We start from the raw sequence: 19,960 nt of genomic DNA on the forward strand, positions 1-19,960 counted from the left end.
TAGTAGAAGTAACTGTCACTGATGCTTGCACAGTAGCTGCAAGGAGCTTTCCCATTAGACCAATGCATCCTCTGGGAGTTTTACAGAGCGCAGCAGTGTGTGATCAGCAATTAACCAGTATACCAGTGTATCTGCCTGAGAACAGTGTGGTAGACAGACATCATCTCCTATCCTAAGATCAGTGAACAGTTTTTGACCACAGATCCAAAAAGAATGGCATAGTGTGTCCCAGGTAAGAGGTGCATATGCTCTGTGATCACGGGCAGTGTTCTGTTGCAAAATCTACCGTGACTTTCTTTTAGATCTCACTTATGAGAAGTTATCCCATTAATAGGGCTTTGCATAAGGCCCTAGGCAGCTGGTGTGAGAGGTGTGTTAGGTACCATCGCATCTCAGACTCCCTCCCCCTTGTCTTGGCCACACCTCTGCTCTAAGCTGCCTGATCACTTCCCTTCAAGAGAGAGACTACGAACGTCGCGCTCCCCCCTGCAGGGTCCCTGTTGCCAGTGCTGATGCTTGCGGGACACCTTGGCATTGTGGCAGTAGGCAGGGGTAAGATGCACATCCTCTGTTAGCTGCTTGTGTCCAGGACATTGAACGACAACAGGAACAACACGCTGAACTTGGGATACTATCTCCGCAATCACATGCACAGTCTTTCTGCTCACTTTCCCAAGCGACTGGAAACTACTTGGAAGTGGATCTGTACACAAAGTAGCGGACTGTTTACTGCGCCCGGACTGTGTATTGCGCCCACTGGCATCTTTCCCTAACACCAAGCACAGTGTAGCAAAGCTGTGGCAGGCGATCAGAAGCCGGGGAGGGGGGAGAGGGCTCGGAGCGCTTGTTTTGTACGCGAGAAGACCTGGGGGAAGAAACCCTGGAGTGTTGCCGGGGAGCGATGACTTCACTTCGAATCCCCAGCGCAGCAGCGCCCGCTCTCATACTTGTGGCTGTGCTTCTCAGTTGGAACTTTGGATCCTCCTTGGCAGGTAATTATTGTACAACCCCTTTTATTATGGACAATATCATTATGTATAAGGAGGTGAGAAGGGCTATTAGAACAGTGATATTTGATGAATTTAATTTGGTAGCTGCATTGAATTCCTCCAAGAAGTAGTATATGCTAATTTTGCAAACGCTGTGTTGACAGAAATGTTAGTGCTGCTTATGTTATCTAATTTCCCATCCTTTGGGTAAATATATAAATATTTACATTATTGCAACGTAATTATGTTCTCTATGAATAATGCTAAACCAGCACACATTGATGATCTGCAATAAATAGATGGTTCATTGTATGAAGCCTTTTATCATTCATATTTGCACAGAAGACTTAAATGCCTCATAATTGAGATCACTTGCCATCCAGCATCTATAAAGACTATTTGTTTTCTATTGCCTGCTTTTGTCTCTAACGATTATGGAGAGGATTAGAACTGCATTGTTGTGCACTTAACTAACAAAAACAAAACTGCGATCCATTGTGGATTGTATTAATAGGCCAAACAAAAAAAAAAGTTATGAAGTATTTGGGGTGTTTTCCCCCCCATGTCCTATTGGAAGGAAGGCAGTAATCAGTGGCAGAGCTGAATGTTAGATCACCCCAGCGGGGAATCCAGGTGTCTGATAAAAGCTTCATTACGACTTTGAAGTGTTTTGTGTATTGCACTCTGAACAAATAGAGCATTTTTGTTCCCGATCAATGAAAGGGTTAAATGTTGTGTTCAGGAGTTTGACAAACCTCCAAAAAAATCTAATGAAAAGTGTTATTTTCCAACACATGCGCCTGGTTTTAGGTGTGATCCTGTTTCCCTTGATTCACAAACTCCTCTATGTAGATATCCTAATTACAGCTCATTTTGTATGTCTGGATTAATAAAGTTGCTGTGTGGTGGGAAAGCCGTAATTGAACTAATTATGCCATTTGCCCTTCACATTGCTGGTTCCTGCAGCGCTCTGCGCTGTTTGGCCATGTGGAAAGCAGAGATGATCAGAATCCCACTGTGGTTATGTTGGAGTGTGTCAGGCCTGTCGATTCTCCTGGCTTGACATGTGTCCCTTAGCCCATGGGGTATTGTCACAACATAGCTACACATTTACTGTAGTTGTGACTGGTGTTTTGTTTACTACATTGTTCACTGCATTCCTGTTGATTTGATCATCTAATATTCCCTACAAGATTCTGTTAATAAATGTAGTTGCGTGTGTTCACCATAATTATCCTGGCAAGTGTAAAATATTGAGTTTTGGAACTTCCTCACAAGTTATATCACAGTTACATAGGGTATATTATAAACCATGCAAATAGTGCAGTATATCCATATAGAACAATTTAGAGCTGACATGTTTGCAAAATGTACTAATAAAGTGTTTGATAAAATCCCTATCGCTGTCACTGAAAGATGGACATGTCTGCAATTGCTAGTTGAAGCAGGTAGCAATGCAAATTGTTTACCTGCTGTGTTCCCCCACCATTGCCTCTGTAGGGCACGAATCTCTTGATGGATTGGGATATTGTTTGTTCTGTTTACTACCAATCTTTTACATGCTAATGTGGTTGAATTACGGTTTGTGCAACCACTGCTGTTAAAAAAGCAAAGTCTGCTTTGTGCATGCTAAATTAGCTGTTTGCATAAAATGCAAATAAGGAATGGGTCCTACATGAAGTTATTGTATGCCTACAGTTACTATGTACTGAAGGTCTGCAGAACAGGCTGGGATTCTGTTCCGGTAATCCTGCAGCATTTTCATAAGCCCATGGAAATATCTACAAGTTCCAACAATGCAAATCATTGAAAAGGAAAGAGCGCATCCACAACTATAATGTGTTTTAATATGAGTTCTGTCTGTATGTAGAAAGTGATTCAATGATAATGATGATGTGTACAAAGTTTTGAATATATTGCTTATCTTACTGTGACCTTACAACTTTGTACTAAAAGACATTATAGACCTCCAATTAGGAATATTATTACATTGAATTTATAATGGTAATGGACAATTTATTTTTAAGGTCTTTTAGTGCTAAATTGCCTTAAGTTTTGTATCACATTCTCTTGTTTAGTGAATTATAAAAGCAGTCTGATATTGTGAAACCATGTTGCAACCAGCCTAAGTGCTGTTTATATTGCAATATACTGCTAAGTCTATCTGTTTTCTCTTTATTTAGTCTTAGTGTACATAGGCACTCGGCAGCTTTAGAAAAACACCCAGTACTCTGGTAAATGGCATCATTAATTAACTTTTATTCTTTTTAGTATATAAAGTTTAAGGTACAGCTCTGTGTTTCTTTGATTTAACAAGTTGTATCTTATATTCACAAAGTGAAGATAGTTGCATCTGCTATTGGTTTATAGTGCCAATATATTTCACTGATGCTTACTGCATAATATAGACATACGGACACACATGGGCAACATAGTCATGTAAATTTTATGCATTTTAAATTCAGTTTACACTGTAACGATGCTATGTTTAATGCACATTTGGGCAATTTGGGAGTCTGTAGAACAATGTACCATCCAATGTGGCCACTGGGCATGGGCATTATAAAGATCTATTGTATTGTACAATATATTTTAATTGGTCCAGTAACTGTATTAATTATATAGAACAAGTTTAGTTGGACAATATTGAAACAAAAGGTACAATCTCTCTAGGTATCAAGATTTAAAATTTTAGTTTGTTTCTTGAATCCAAGACAATTAGTACTAACAGTGAACATCAACAATAATGCCTATCATGCATTTACACATATATATATATATATTATTTTTTTATATTCTCCCCCTAGACCTCTATGGTGATAAATACTAGTGGTGACTGGTGTAGGAATTACTAACCAAATAATTGTTATAAGTAGCATAAAAGTTAATTATGACTTCTCAAAATGGAATTTGTGGATTAGTTGTCATAACTATTGAGTCTGACATTAGTGGTAGTGGCGAGTAGCGTGGACACACCTAACCAGGCACGGGTAGTGCCATAGAGATTAGTACTTGCAAATGTATGTTGCTGTGATTGAGATCTCGCAAGTATTTGGGACTGTCTACTTAGATGGTAATCTGTTGTGGCAGAGATCTTTGTTACACCCATTTTATGAAATGCAAGATAATGAGTTTGTTTCCTACTGTTCAGATCTCTATAACAATGTGAGCACCAATTATTGTGGTTCCTTGTGGCTGCCATGGTTTGTTGACTGAGGCTTAATGTAATTGCCACTCTCTGGATCTGGTTGTTCAGGCTGAAGGGACAATTGGATTTCAAAGTGCTGTCGTATTGGTTGGGCAGTGATTTGACAGTCGATGGATATCATCAGCTGACCACATTTTTTGTTTTTGCTTCCTGATTGTATTGGATCGTATAGAAGGGACTTAAATGTTGTAATGTCAAACTCTGATCAAATTGACCATCTGATGCTGTCCATGTTGTGGGCTGCTCCCTGTTTCTGTGACCTACACACAGTGTGGACAACAATGGTTTTTGCTTCATGCCTCAGAAGTGTTGCTGGTTCCTAATGAATTGGTATTATTATTATTATCATTTATTTGTTAGGCGCCACAAGGTTTCCGCAGCGCCGCACATAGTACAAACAGTAGACTATACAGGGTATAACAGTACAGAACAATAAACAAAAGTACCAATACTTCAGAAACTCCAGGCAGGCAGATGCAATAGACACGGAGCAGAAGAACGGGTAAGGAGACAGGAGGGAAGAGGGCCCTGCTCAAGCGAGCTTACATCCTAAGGGAGGGTTAAACAGACCAGGCACAAGAGGAGCCAGTTGAGGGAATGGGAGAGAGGGGAGAATGAGTGGAGGAGATGGGGGTTAAGTGGATGGTTGGTAGGCTTTGAGAAAGAGGTGAGTTTTGAGTGCACGTTTGAAGGAGCACAGAGTAGGAGAGAGGCGGATGGAGCGAGGGAGGTCATTCCAGTGAAGGGGGGCTGCACGGGAAAAGTCCTGGATTCTGGAATGGGAAGAGGTGATCAGAGTGGAGGAGAGGCGGCGGTCATTGGCCGAGCGCAGGGAGCGGGTGGGAGTGTGAATGGAGAGGAGGTTAGAGATATAAGGGGCAGTAGAGTGGGAGAGAGCCTTGTAAGTGGTGGTAGGCTGAATAATGGGTCTGCAAACATAATGGCTGACTCCATTGTGTATTGGTGATGGGTTTATTTTATGACCATGTTCCCTTCTACAATTTCAAACTTTTTATAAAAAAAAAACAGAAAAAAAAAACCTAAAAAACATTTATCGGATGCCATATCTGGTTGATATTGGTTACATTACTGCACAGTTATTAAATAATCCTATTTTTATCACTTGCATTATCTAATTACATATTTGTACAAAGAGATCTGAAGACATGCCAGAGAAGAGCAAGTTTATTATATCGTAGTGTGCATGTACTTATTATAATGAGTGGATTTTAAAAGCCAGCTAATATTAACTTTGTCTTGGGTAATCCATCACCGGAGTAAAACTTGGAGCCAGCTGTGGCAGCACAGTATTGTATTTTTGGCTTTTGCAGAAAAATATCAAAACAAAGTCTTAAATGCTGCCCATTGTTCTTTTACGGAGCAAGAAGGCAATTATTGACATGCCCTTTAACAGTTTGCTCAAGCCTCCCCCAGCAAGATGCTTTGGTTACACTAAAAATCCAATGAAGATTAATTTGCAAATTGGACTGCAAAAGCTAAAGATCTCTCCTACTAAGAACAAAGATACATTCATGGTGTAAAACGGCAATGGTATAAAATAAATGTATTCTAAAATATAGCAATAGCTTTAGTAGAAGAGAGTGCAGACCAATCTGTGGAAGCACTACTGTGTAGTAGAAGAGAGTGCAGACCAATCTGTGGAAGCACTACTGTGTAGTAGAAGAGAGTGCAGACCAATCTGTGGAAGCACTACTGTGTAGTAGAAGAGAGTGCAGACCAATCTGTGGAAGCACTACTGTGTAGTAGAAGAGAGTGCAGACCAATCTGTGGAAGCACTACTGTGCAGAAGCTGTGCTATATTTTATACAAAAGCTTTAGTATAGCTAAGTGAAAAAATCCCAGGCAGACTATTTTTTTGCTTATTTCGCCTAAATTATTTTTGAACAAGTAACCTTTGTTACCTCCTTTTGTATCCAGGGATCTCCCTCTATTTCTCCCTCTCTACCTTTTTCAAGGACCTAACTATACTATAGATCAAAATGTTGGAATAAAAAGTCACTTTTCAAATTCGGTAAGGCGTGTGGCATTCATCAGTTTGTTATTGCTGTTCCTATCTTTATTGCTGTTCCAGAATTAAATTGTGGGGCGTTCAGTGAATTAAAGGGAGGTGTGAGAAACAATTAGCTTTTTTCTTATATAGAGTGGTCAAAGTAGGCAAGTAAACAACTGTATATCATTACCGCACCTCTCCACACTGCTCACCACATGGCAATTATTTCTCACAAACAAGCTTGTGTGCAATGCAGAAGCCATAGTGGGTGAGCTCTTTGCATAGGCCTCCGTGCATTTTGTTCTCCAGAAAAATGTCTGCAACCTGATTTATCTCGGTCAGTAATAGGCATGTTTTAATAAAAGTAATTCCCATGCAACTGATGTCCTGTGGAACTTCTCCACAGAGTGAAGAAAACCAGGGGGTATATTTACTAAACTGCAGGTTTCAAAAGGAAAATTATAGCTAGATTCTGATTTGTTGCTATAGGCGGCATCTCCACTTTTTCAAACCTGCAGTTTAGTAAATATACCCCCTGGAATCTTCCTGTGTATTTCTTCCAAATTTCATGCTCAGCATTTTTCTCATGACACAAGCAGGTACACATTTTACTACTTTAGTGATAGAGCCAGAACTCTGTTCCCTTTGTGTCTGTGTTTATGGGGCATAAAGTGGATAACTTTATATAACTATATCTTTGTATATTTACTAAGTCAGGGGTCCTCAAACTACGGCCCGCGGGCCACATGCAGTCCGCTGAGGACATTTATATGGCCCGCCGGGTGTTTATGCCGCCGCTGCCTGTCTGTCATTTTTTTTTACATGAGAAGGACGGTCATTGGTGGAAGGGGCCGATTGGCTGGCCGGCTGAAGCGCTGGATCATGAGAATTGTTGTCCGGCTGCAATCTAGCTTCAGGCAGTGAGAGGAACCGAACAGCGCAGCCGGACTACAACTCTCATCTCCCAGGATTCAGAGGAAGCCAGGGCATTTGGGAGGGCCGCCTGGGCAGTGAAGGTCGGAAGCGGGAGCGCGAAGAGCGTGACTCTCTGAAAGACGCATTCAAGTCAAGCAGCCTTCATAATTTCTATGCATCTATCCCCTCTGAGACATATCCTCATCTCAGGAACCATCTTTGGCAGCACTTATGTCTGAACAGACTTTTTCTAGAATGAAACATTTGAAATCTCCAACCAGATCAAGACTAACGGATGCACACTTGCATCACTTGTTACGACTAGCAGTGACAAATATGGAACCAGACATTGACCATCTCATTAGCCAAAAGCAGGCCCATAGTTCCCATTGAAATACTGCTAAATTTGTTGATTTAACTTTACTTCATTTTAAATATTGTATTTGTTCCCGTTTTGTTTCTTCACTTCAAAATAAGATATATGCAGTGTGCATAGGAATTTGTTCATAGTTTTTGTTTTTACTATAGTCCGGCCCTCCAACGGTCTGAGGGACAGTGAACTGGCCCCCTGTTTAAAAAGTTTGAGGACCCCTGTACCAAGTAGTTTAAAACATCTAAAATTTTTGCTAAAATTAATTTACCACCTCTAAATGAATACTTTTGACCACCATGTGAGACTTGGGGGCATTTTCAATTGGCATTCGCAGCTGCGCGTGTAAAGTGTCATTGTGGTACGGCAACATTGCGGATTTCCTCTTGCAACTCTATGGGGTGGGCACGGAATCCCACGATTTTGTGGTATCGGGGCCTGTAATCGCGGATGCGAATGCTAATTGAATATGCCCCTTAATGTTTTTGCCACCAAGCCCAGACGTATTTGTTGATTACAGAATAATTTCATTGTGTTCAATCTATTCTGTTTCTATTGTTCCATTAAGTCATTCCTCACTTTGATTGGTCCACACATTGTTAAATAATTGAAATAAGCTTACTGCACTTAGTAACAGATTCAGGATAATACAAGAACACATTTGTTAATGTCATTTCTTATGCATACTCTAAAATTTAAATTGAAAACAAATTTCATTTTTAGTGATGATATATTGATTTAACATCTCTTGTGACTTCGGCTCTTGCAGCATATTTTTAGACAGCCTAGAGTGACAGCAACATTTTAAGTCTCCAAGAAGTCTTTTTAAATAACTTACAACAGCTGGTTTCTGGATATGTAAGTTTGCATGAAACAGTGACGTGTAAGAAGCCCTGAGAAGAGTCACACTGCTAGGCCCAAGCCTAGGGCAGAGAATAAGAACAATAATAAAATAGAGGTATTTTAGGTACACGGAAATAAGCATAGCCGCAAATCTCACAAGGCTCCTATGGAACTTAATTGAATTGTCCCCCTCTACCAAAAGCTGCTTATTTCTCAGGAAAATGTCAATCAGATCCAGCAGAATAACATTACAGCTACCTGTGTGACCAATATTAGAGTTGCACAGACTTACTTGACAAATACAGATGTATCAGAACTAGGATATTTATCCTACTACTTGTGTAAAAGTAATCCTTTACAAGGTGGTGCCATGTGGGAAGACAGCTATGCCATATTCTTGAAGGATCAGTGGCAGGTTAAATTGAGGATTCAATAATGTTACATTAGAGGAAATTAATGTAGGCTTATGTATTACTCATAATGAAGATGCTGTGTTTTGCGAGCCATAGAAGATATTTGTGTATGCGACATCGGCCATCCCTGTTAGTGTTATAACTCTTGTGACTTACAAAAAATGATTGTAATGCTAGCTATAACTTCCCACACAGTTTTGGCTTAGTATTTTGGTTTTATAGGCAAAATAATCTGCTAGCAATAGAGAGCAGAAATTAGCTTTGCTGTGTTCAGTGAATTATAAAGATGGCTCATTTGGCACAAAAACATTAAGTTTTATGTTCTGTTCATGGCTGTGCCTAAATAAAGCATGGCATCTGGGTATGTATGATTCAAATGGAAAAATAAAGTATGTGTATTTTGAGCAATAACAAAAGTGCTAATCTTAATAGCTAATAAAATTAAGAAACCATTGTGGGGTCTATGCATCAAGAAGATGCAGTGCAGCTAAATATGCATCGATGTACATCGCAGAGATGCATATTTATGTACCACTTGAATGCGTCATGCCGGGGCTTCTCTGGGAGCCCTGGCGAAGTGATGGCTCTCCAGCGATCCAAATTTCCTAGGAGGAAGTGCTGTGCGGACAGCACTTTCACTGTATCAAATTCTGTAAAGCCAGAGAGGCTTCAGCAGAATCACATAGGAAATGAGAGGTAACGCCATCCTGAGATGGTCTTACCTGTCTGCACAATGCAAAGCTCATCAAAGCTTGATGCATTGCAGAGCATCGCAGTCCCCATAGTAATCTATGAGGATTGCAATGCTGCACAATATTTGCCTAAAAGGAGGAGATTAATACATAGTTAATACATAGCAGACATACTTAAAAGATGCGGAAACAGTAGTTTCTGCATCTTTTAAGTGTCACATATTCTTGATGCATAGACCGCTCTATGTTTTCAGGACATTAAAGTCCCTTTGGGACCTATCTATTAATCTGTTTTTACAGCATGGCCATTTTCGGTGGACAGCCGCATTTTAAAGTAAAGCTAAAACTTATTAAGAGGACATCGCAGCAGATACCGTAAATATCTGCTGCTTTGCATTTCTCTTTGAACTCCAAAGCAGTCCCCATTGATATCTATGGGGCCTGTTCTTTTTCACAATTTAACAGCTGAAGCTGGCATTGGCCATTGAAACCTATGGGGAGAGCATTGCTGTAGAGGGATCTTCGGCTCTCTCACCACAACTAATTTGCTCTCCCCTCCGGTCACTATCGCAAAGGTGACGACTTTGTGATAGTTACCATAGAGGAGATAGGAGATGAGTCTTTTTTTCTTTTTCTTTTTGTCTGCTGCTCCTAGTGAAGAATTTTAATAAATAATCACAATTGTTCAATCCTTATCTTTGCGATAAGGATTTAAATTAATCGTGGTTAAAATGCAGTGGGTAATATGCCTGTTTGTCTGGTAAGTTACCCATCAACTGAAGTGTGTATGCATGATTATATATAGGTTTCAATCACCATTTTTCAATAATTTCATTGCAAACCTGATGTAGCCTCATAGCACCATCAACAGGAAGACCACTTTAAAGACTACTTAGAACTACAGTATGTGCTGCAATCAGCCACCTCCTGACCTGGAAAACAAATGATTAAAGCAAGTCAGGAAGGAAAACTGATATTGTCTTAATACAGTTTCCTGATTATGTTATAGTTGTCAAAGCTCCAAAAAGTTCCAAATACAGAATTAGAATGGACAACTTCTTTTGACAAAAATTATATTCATTACATGAAGTTTGTAAGGGACTCAACCTCTTTCAGAAATGGTTCCAGTATATTATCCTATAGTGACACTAATACCGCTTTCATTCTGCCGCCCGGGTATATGAACCCGGGATATTGCTGGAGGACAGAGGGGGGCAGAGGCTCCCCCAGAGTCAAATTCCCGGGTAGACCATACTGAACACGGGTCTGCCCAGGGTCTCCATGGCAATGGCAGCATCACAAGAGGAGCTCTGATTGGCTCCTCTTGTGATGTTTGTTTGTTTTTTTTTGTTTGTTTGTTTTTAACATTAACATTGTGTCTAGTGATACTCGGGTTGAAAAACCTGGGTCGCACCATTCATAGTACAGGCTTCCCAGGGCAGACCCCGGAATTTCCCCACCAAAAGACCCGGGTCTGATGAACCGGGAATTAGACCTGGGACCATTCATACTGGACCTCAACCCGGATAGTCTGGGCTTGCCCCAGCAAAAACCCAGGTTTTTGGTGCCGTATGAATGAGGTATAAAAGGTTTTGTGAGTTAGCGACTTGCTGGTGTCACTAGTGTCTAGTGAAATTATGGGCAGCGTTTGCTTGAAAATTGGTTCAGCCCACAAAATGGCTGCCTCCACTGTGTGCAGGCAGTAACTTTGAGTGCATTGTTTACAGTCAAAACCACTTAAAACTGCGTATTGTTGGAATTGGTAGGCGAGTCTATTTTTAAAAATACTTTATTCCTTAGTTTGTATTGTAACCATTTTCTTGTAGAACAAACCTGCCTGACATAGTAATTATACTGTCCCCACACCAATTCATGCAGTGCATGGCATGAGTTCTCTTATGTTTTGCAGGCAGGACATAATCTTATCCAGACAGCAAACCTTGCTTATGGCCTCCTATAATTATTGTATTGCTTTTTAACCCATCAAAAATGGGGTTTTGGTGCTATGTGAGGAAACAAGCAAAGGTCTTTTCACATTTCCACAACTGAAGTTGGCTTGTCATTTACTGTACAGCTCAGCAATAACTATAAAAAGTGCATCTTTTGCCAGACTGCAGGCATCGCCCCATCACACAGAGCACAGCTCTCTTCAATATTCAAGCTTTAACTTATGGCACAGGTCTCCTTTCCCTACTATCGAAACTGCTGATTTGTAGCAAATGTATAAGAATACATTTATTTCCACAGTACCACATTTTCCTCACCGAGGATTTCTATATCTTGGATAATTTTTTATTACTACTCTGCCCTAGGCTTGGGCCTAGCAGTGTGCATTTTCTGAGGGCTTTTTTTACGTCACTGTTCCACACAATCCCTGACATATCCAGAAACCAGCTATTGTAAGTTATTTAAATAGGCTCCTTGGAGACGCACGGTTTTCTCTGCAGCTTTATATAACATAATGATGTGTTAATACAGTGAATATAGGAATAATGCTGCCAGCAGTTCTGAGGGCTTACCTGCAGGGCTAGTGAGACTGGACACGTTCCAGAGTTAACTAAAGTTTATATTATCAGCCCATTACAAGTTATAGTGAAGGGGAGGTATGAGTATATCTTTTTAATATCTTCTCTAATATTAATTAGAATTGTGCCTCAAAATGTTAGGATGCCCTTTCTCAGAAAAAATACTCCCTAAAATGTTCAATGACCATCCAATCATATAAAAAAAAATGTCCCTACTAGTAATTGTATCTCAAGGCCAAAATATGGTAGCACCAGTGTTTTCCTTGAAAATTAGCTTCTTGTTCCCTAATAGAAGTGTAAAAGAATAATAATTTTTTCATTAAAAAGGTATTTTAGAGTATAGTCTTTAGCTGCAGCGGTTACATACCAGCGTGCAGTTATATCAATTTTAATAATATACATTTTTACGCTGGGATGTTTGATATTATACGTCGCTATTTTAAGATAGCCAGCCATTCCTTTTCCTTACCCTCTCTGAAATTCTGCAATGTCATTTTCAGTGCCTTAGAATGTTTCCGAAATAAACTTAGAAATACTTAAAACTAAGACTGCAGATTGAAATGGAATTTATTCTTTTTTTTTTTTGCCTCTTTCAGGTTATGTGCGGTATTGCTAAGCAACGGATGGCAGGGTGCAGAGTGACGAAGTGTTTTATGAGGTGGTAGAACTCTGCACTGTGATTACATCTATGGTTAGACCCAATGACCTAAACTGATGTAATCCCATTGTATTCCCCTCCCTGCCAAAAGGGCCCACAAATGCATTCTTAAACCACAACAGGTTTAACACAGATTACCTTATGTACCATAGTTGAATCTCTTGCAGTGGTTTTAAAGCGCCTGCTGCAGATCTATCTGGCTTGTGCAGGTATGCGTATTTTGTCCTTTCATCATCGTCATCATCACCATTTATTTATACAGCGCCACTGATTCCCTAACATACACACAGACAGACAGGCAGAGAGAGACAGACTAGGGTCAATTTTGATAGCAGCCAATTAACCTACTAGAATGTTTTTGGAGTGTGGGAAGAAACCGGAGCACCCGGAGGAAACCCACGCAAACACGGGGAGAACATACAAACTCCACATGGATAATGCCATGGTCGGGAATTGAACTCATGGCCCCAGCGCTGTGAGGCAGAAGTGCTGTGCTGTGTTAGCCACAGTCCTTTATTTTGACGTCACATGACTTCTGTTGGTCTGATGATAGATATTTTATACCAGGAACCTTTGCGATGACTCACTGTCCCTTACGTCTTGATTTCTAGGTATTTCTCCCTTTGTTTCTGAAAGGTCAGACGCTTAGATTATTTATCTGACACTTGGTACTACGGACATGACCTTGAGTGTATTGATTTATTGGAGTAACTATTTTTTCTGCTGACTCAATAGCAGTACCTTGCAAAAAGAGACATGACACGCAAAAAAAAATGTTTACAGGCTTATGCTTATTGAATTACAGGGGAATACTTTCACAAAATAAGTCAGACTTGCATGTCTTTCAATCGCGTATAATGTGCCTTGTCAGCACTCATTTTTGTGTACACAGTACTTGTGACTGCAAATCTTGTACTTTTTTAAAAATCAAAAAAACAAATTAGGAAGTGTTTTGTAAATAGACGCACATGGTAATGGTAATAGTAATTTCCATGTTTTTATAAAATTCTGTAAGCAGCATGATACATACGCCTGACTGCCCAGTGCTGGCTTTTCAGATATACCTTTAATTAGTTGGGCGAGTGGTAAAATGTTCCCCCAGACCTTGCCTATTAACTGCAGATGTAAGTACATTAATGCTTGAACACAGGTGATGACATCAGTGGCAAGAGGGTAATAAATGACAATGTCTGGAAAATGACCTCCTATGAATTGCTCTGAGCCGCTTCTGCCTCCTGCTTTGAGTATGTTCAACTCACTTCAAAGACTTGGAGACTTCTTAATCACAGGAGTTGAACTTCCAGGGGTACAACTGATACAACTCTCAGGAGGGAGGTATAAATACCTCCAAGGCTACCTTGGACCAAAGTATTTCTTTAGTTACTGTTTGGCAGACCGTTTATAAGGAGGATATGTAACTTGTTTATGGCAGAAGCCTCTGACTTGTTACAATGCAGCATGCAACCATGATGAGTTCATTACAGCAGATGTTAGAGCTATAAAGTCAGGGGTCCCTGCTGTTCCTCATTCCCCACATCCTCTGGGTTACAGCAGTGGTAAAGTGAGTGAAAACATTTGCTGAAGTGGTGATGTAAATCACAGTGGTCTCTCCCCAGCTATTTTATGTCATCTCGGCCCCTTTTCTCCTCTTTTTAGAGTTTTTCCTTTGTCTCCCGCTCACTACACTTCATTTTAACAACACCGAGGCCTGTAGAAGCTCCTATGTGATGCTTGGCAACAAAGACTCTTTTTAGGATTACTTTAGCTCTGTGAATTTAATGTACCTCTGTTGTCTTTTTTTTTTTTTTCCAGTCACAGAAGGCCAGCTTTATTCATTCACACTTTTTTCACAATATATCCATTTATTTGTATGAGTCAGTCACTGACTTTAAGCATCTGTGTGTTAAGGAACAGATTATATTGTAAATTTAGAATGTATGTTATAAGACAAAGTGTACCCTGCATCTTATATTCTTATTATGGATTTTAGGATGTACCACAGTTTTGTGACTTTTCTATATGTCCATAGAACTCCCTTCTAACTTCAAATATCATTACAATTTCCATCATGAGGTAGATTTTCCAATCTATAACTTTATACTTTTCTCACTTGGATTACCTTTTTACCTAAAGTTAATTTTTAAATGTTGTTGTTGTGCGTTATCTATTATGTTGAATTGTACGCTTTGCCATACTCAAATGTCTTTTCACTTCAGAGATGTCACTAGTTCTTAGTGTATTGAAAGGCTCATTATTGGTTTAGCCCACAAAATGGCTACCTCCATTGTTTTGCGGGCAATAGGTACACTATTATGGTGCAGCGACAAGTTGGAATTCTTCCTCGCTGCTAGAACTTTGCCATACTTAAGTACCTGAAACTCTGACACCATTTCAGAATAAGTAAGTCTTCAAAATCTATCGGTGAACAGTAACAGTGAAATTGCAGTTGTAAAATGAAGAAATGCTGTTTCTTTACAGCAAAACATTTTTTTAGATTTTGATTGTGCAATCAGAATATGGCTAAAAGGAAAAATCCTTGTATCTTTAATGCATCCCCAGCACCTGAGGATTTTGGGTAATGAAAAGCACATGGTCACTCTTAGCACACCATTTCATGTGTCCGCTCAAATTAACATGACTCTTATGAAAACCAATACCTGCTGTTTAACACTGTTTTTAAATGAACATCATGGATTACGATGTGCATGTCTAACGAACATATACTAGGATACAGAGCAGCTTCAGCCCCCCCCTCCCCCAGTCTCATAGTTCCGCCTTTAAAAGTACAAGAGTCCTTGGGATAGATTTACTAAAATGTGGGTTTGAAAAAGTGGGAATATTGCCTATAGCAACCAATCAGATTCTAGTTGTCATTTATTTAGTACATTCTACAAAATGACAGCTAGTCTGATTGGTTGCTATAGGCAACCTCTCCACTTTTTCAAACCTGCAGTTTAGTAAATATACCCACCCTTGTGTGAATTTGAAATCTGTTTTACATTTACTCACCTTAGTGGTTTGCCCAGTATCTAGAATACATTTTTAGAACCTTGCTCTATTGAAGACATTGCATACAGCCTGCCCACTTTGGTGTATAACCAAAATGGTCGAAGGTTAGCATGTATGTAGATTCATTTTTCCAAAATAGTGAATTGAGCTTCTTTATGCCCCAGTGCCCAACTGCTTTTGCTGGTACTCTCTAATGTCCATGGACGTTGGTGCTCTATAATTACAGTAGATGGTTAATACAACCTAGCTGCTTATATTTTACCTTTATTGTTATTACAATGATATAGTTTTGTGTGGGTGTTTAATTTTTGGATCACACAACCCCTTCCCATTATTTTGTATTCTTCAATACAAGAAGCCTTTTTTTCCCCTTAAGATGAGGAATATAATTTACTATTTTGTTTGTAAGCTGTTCTGTTTTTTTGTTAACAATGTCTTCTCATTTAACAAGTATCAGCAGACATGTTTAAGGAGGAACAGTTTGCATAAGCCATTGTAAAAACGCCCCCTCAAGTGTTAAATCAAACAAAAGTCTGTTACTAGAGACTAGTCCAAGCAGAGATCTTGTGCCCTGCTGAGTCTGACCCTCACACTAGTTGGGGACAAAAAGCAAGTGATTAATTGGACAGGTTCCCGCTACCTCTTGAATTTTATTTTTTGGGAGTTGGAAAAAAAAGAAGGTGGGGGTGGGGGAAACTCTAGAGCCAAATCTCTAGGGGTGGCTTCTTAATCTACAGTAAATGTGAGTAGTGTCGTAATGTAATAGTAGGACACTGTTTTAAGTACAATTAATCATAAACTGTAAGCTTGGGATCAGGGCCTTCTTATCTCTGTCTGTATTACCCAGTATTGGTTTATGACTGTGTTTGTTTCCAATAGTAAAGCGCTCTAGAATTTGCTGGCGCTATATAAATAAATGTTGATGATAGTAGATATTTAAAAGATTTTACCAAATGCTGTTCAAGGAGGGGTACTGCATGTGTGTTCCTGGAAATAAAATTGTGTTGATCTCTGCAGGCTTTGGCAAGTAATAATGCTCAGTATCGTACATATTAAATGGCCATTAATCCTAAAGTACAAATTGTTGCAAAAATAACCAAAACATTATCTCACCACTGTGTACGTAAAAACTACAAATACAAATGGCAACATTACAACATTTAATTTAATTTCTGTAGCATTTGTCAACTTTAACCAATACAGTTAAGTTAATATTTCATCCTCCAAAGAGTGCACTGTGATGCACATGATACTGTGCACACTATTGCCTGTTTAATTGTCCATTTTAATAATCCATTTTAGTTTTTTGATTGAGACAGACCCCATACCATTTACTGTGTTTAGCCAGCTCTCGGCACTTGCTTATAGCAGGGAAATTTGCAGATCGCCTTCAGTGCTGGTTGCTTCTCTGCCTAGCAGGCAAGAGCCGACCCAGCAGCTCTAAGGCTCTCAATGTGGCATATTTAACAACTAGCGAAGTAACACTTTCGGGCACTTACCGTAAAATCCACGGCACTCGTAGTGTCCCACATATTTAAGAACTGTGCATCGCAGCAGATATCGTGGATATCTGCTGCTTTGCATTCTGCTTCGTTTTTGGGAGCAGTCACCATTCAATAGTATGGTGACTGCTCCCTCTCGCAATCTAACAAGTTCCAAAAAGTCATTTTTTTTCGGAAACTTGTCATGTTCATGTACGCCAGCTGGCGTACATTAACATATTCGAAAAATTTCAGTGCTGAATGCTCTGCTCCGAAGAGACAGAGCGGAGATGTTTCTGCACATGTGCAATTTGAAGAACTACATATGCACAATTGCAGTATGAAGGAAAACAAAGAGTACAAGGAGGAGATCCGGAGACAGCGCATCATGAAGAGGCGGGGTAAGTCTTTTTTTTTTTTTTTTTTTAATCACAGAAACAGCAGTTTATCGGAACTGCTGTTTCTGTTTTGGGTTCTTCATAAATTTGAGAAATAGTTCAATCCTTAGCGATAAAGATTGAAAACTATTTTTCACTTTATGTGAACATTGATAAATGTGCCCCTATGAGTCTGATCTCTCTCACGCTGCGGTGCGAGCTGGCCCACTGCAAAGATGCAGAGGTCCAAGATATATGTAAATGCAAGGACCATGCTAAATACAGTGAATGGTGGAGGTCTAAAGGAAGAGGGATCCATCAATCAAATCTGCATGTTAATAAACTTCAGGAAATATTTTGCCACAAGCCGTGTTTCTGATCTATTATGTGACCTAAAGCTATTAACATGAAAGGAATTTCTTTGGTCTCTCCCCTGCCAAGCAATTTGATGAACTCCACAGCAGTGTGTAGGTGATGCTCAGTGGATTTAGTGCCATCACATGCTGTGCAATGGTGACAAGTATGGTTCTTAAAGAACCATCCACAGCCCCCACCCAGACTCTCTTTGTTACTCCAAGCACACACGCAGAGCTGTAAAGTTGAGAAGGGGACAGATGAATTGTTACATTGAAGGAACCATGAAAAATCATGTTTAATGCTTATTAGATCCATCTGCCTCCAGGGATAGCACCTCTACAGGCTGCCAGGGCCACCATATGAGATGTTTTGAAGTATATATCCAGATGTGAATACTTTTCAGATTTAAGGGATCAATTTACAGTAGACACAATATTAATGTGACACTGTAGACTCATCTGACCCATGCTGGCACGAGTAGACATGCAAATATTTCTTGGCAGTTTTTTGGGGGTTTTTTATTAATCAGACTATTCTGCGCATGGGATCACTTCAAGATATTGGAAAGTTTGGTGAATTGAGCTACTGTAGGTAAACTGTGTTTGATTTGCGATTTGCTTAGAAGGGCAGTAGATTTTATGTATTACTTGCTGTTTATCTTTCCCATTCTGTAGGACCTTCAGAGGTGTTTAGGAAGATTATTTGTGTACATCTGGTTAGTGTTCACAATGGCAGCTACTTACAGATAAGATAGCAAATGTCTAATCTGCCTCTAATGCACGAAGTCTCTGTATGATAAAGCTTTGTTTACTTGTGCTCTTAATGTACTGATAGTAATGAGTGGGCCTTCATTAGGCTCCCTATCCTTTATTGTGGCTAGGATCTGGTGAGTTTGGCATAACTTATAAATGGCTTAATTATATAACACACTCCTCTTAACCTGCATGAGATATTTGAAGTGTGATTGTCAGCTCTGGGCAGGGAGCCATCTTTACTTTTGTTCTCTCTGTGTGCTGCAGCCTTTCATCTTCTCCGTTTTGTACATAAATTCACATAATTAAACAATGTGTAAACAAGCTGATTGAATATATTTAGATAAATATGTAAAGATACCTAATTGTATGTAAAGTCTTTGTGTACAGCACAAAATATCTGACATTTTGTGCATTTTTTTGGGGGGGGGGAGGGGGGCAGAATATTACAAGCTTTTATAATTTTGTCTAGAAGTACCATTTGTCATTTACTAAAAGCAAACTAGTGGATTTGGTGTGCAACTAGACTTAGGGCTAGATTTACTAAGCTGCGGGTTTAAAAAAAGTGGGGATGTTGCCTATAGCAACCTATCAGATTCTAGCTTTCATTTATTTAGTACCTTCTACAAAATGACAGCTAGAATCTGATTGGTTGCTATAGGCAACATCCCCACTTTTTCAAATCCGCAGCTTAGTAAATCTAGCCCTTAGACTTGTACTTTTAAAGTGCAGTAGTAAAATGTGAATCCTTTATTTATAGTCGCAAAAGTTTTCATAGGTCAACCTTGCATCCAGTTCAGTTGTCTGTTTTACATTCCATTATATATAGTCATTATAGTTGTGACTAAAGCTGCATATACACTGCCCCCACCACTCAATGTATCTAGGGACATTTATTTTTAATCTGTTAACAAGCAATCAGGTAAAACAAGAGGTGGGATAGAAGAAGGAACACTGGATGAGGATGGGTAAAGGTTTTTGGTTGGACTAACCAGCACTCAGCCATTATTATACCAGTCTCCCTCTGTTCCGATTTTGAAAGGGGAATGAAGGAAAGATGGATACTCTCACAGACACCATTTGTATTGCATTAATAAAATCTGTGCTTATTCTTATTCTGGCGACACATGCAATATTGGATACATATACAAACATTTGTGGTCTTTAAATGACCATAATGCTCAATAATAAATTTAAGACAGTAATTTTCAGGTATGTTGGTAAATGAGGCTGAAAGATGACCACTCTTTGCTTGTCTTGTCATCTTTGTCATGTGCCAATAGGCACCAGTGACAAAGTTAGGGCTGTGCAACTAGATCTCATCCAAATTGCTGACCCCTGTGGTCAAATTAGTTAGCGG

The 19,960-nt window shown here is 39.5% G+C and overlaps 1 protein-coding gene across 2 annotated transcripts in view; it reads left to right on the forward strand.

The window, feature by feature from the left end:
* Positions 1–407: 407 nt before the first annotated feature.
* Positions 408–19,960, forward strand: part of UNC5B (unc-5 netrin receptor B) — a 134,959-nt gene continuing 115,406 nt past the window's right edge. For both annotated transcript variants that reach the window (XM_075217044.1, XM_075217045.1), the window contains exon 1: positions 408–992. In XM_075217044.1, the coding sequence (XP_075073145.1) occupies positions 902–992 (91 nt within the window). In that variant the 5' untranslated portion in view covers positions 408–901. The remainder of the gene's footprint in view (positions 993–19,960) is intronic.

The sequence above is a fragment of the Mixophyes fleayi genome, chromosome 6 (genome assembly GCF_038048845.1).
Source record: "Mixophyes fleayi isolate aMixFle1 chromosome 6, aMixFle1.hap1, whole genome shotgun sequence".
In the NCBI taxonomy this organism is placed as follows: Eukaryota; Metazoa; Chordata; class Amphibia; order Anura; family Limnodynastidae; genus Mixophyes; species Mixophyes fleayi.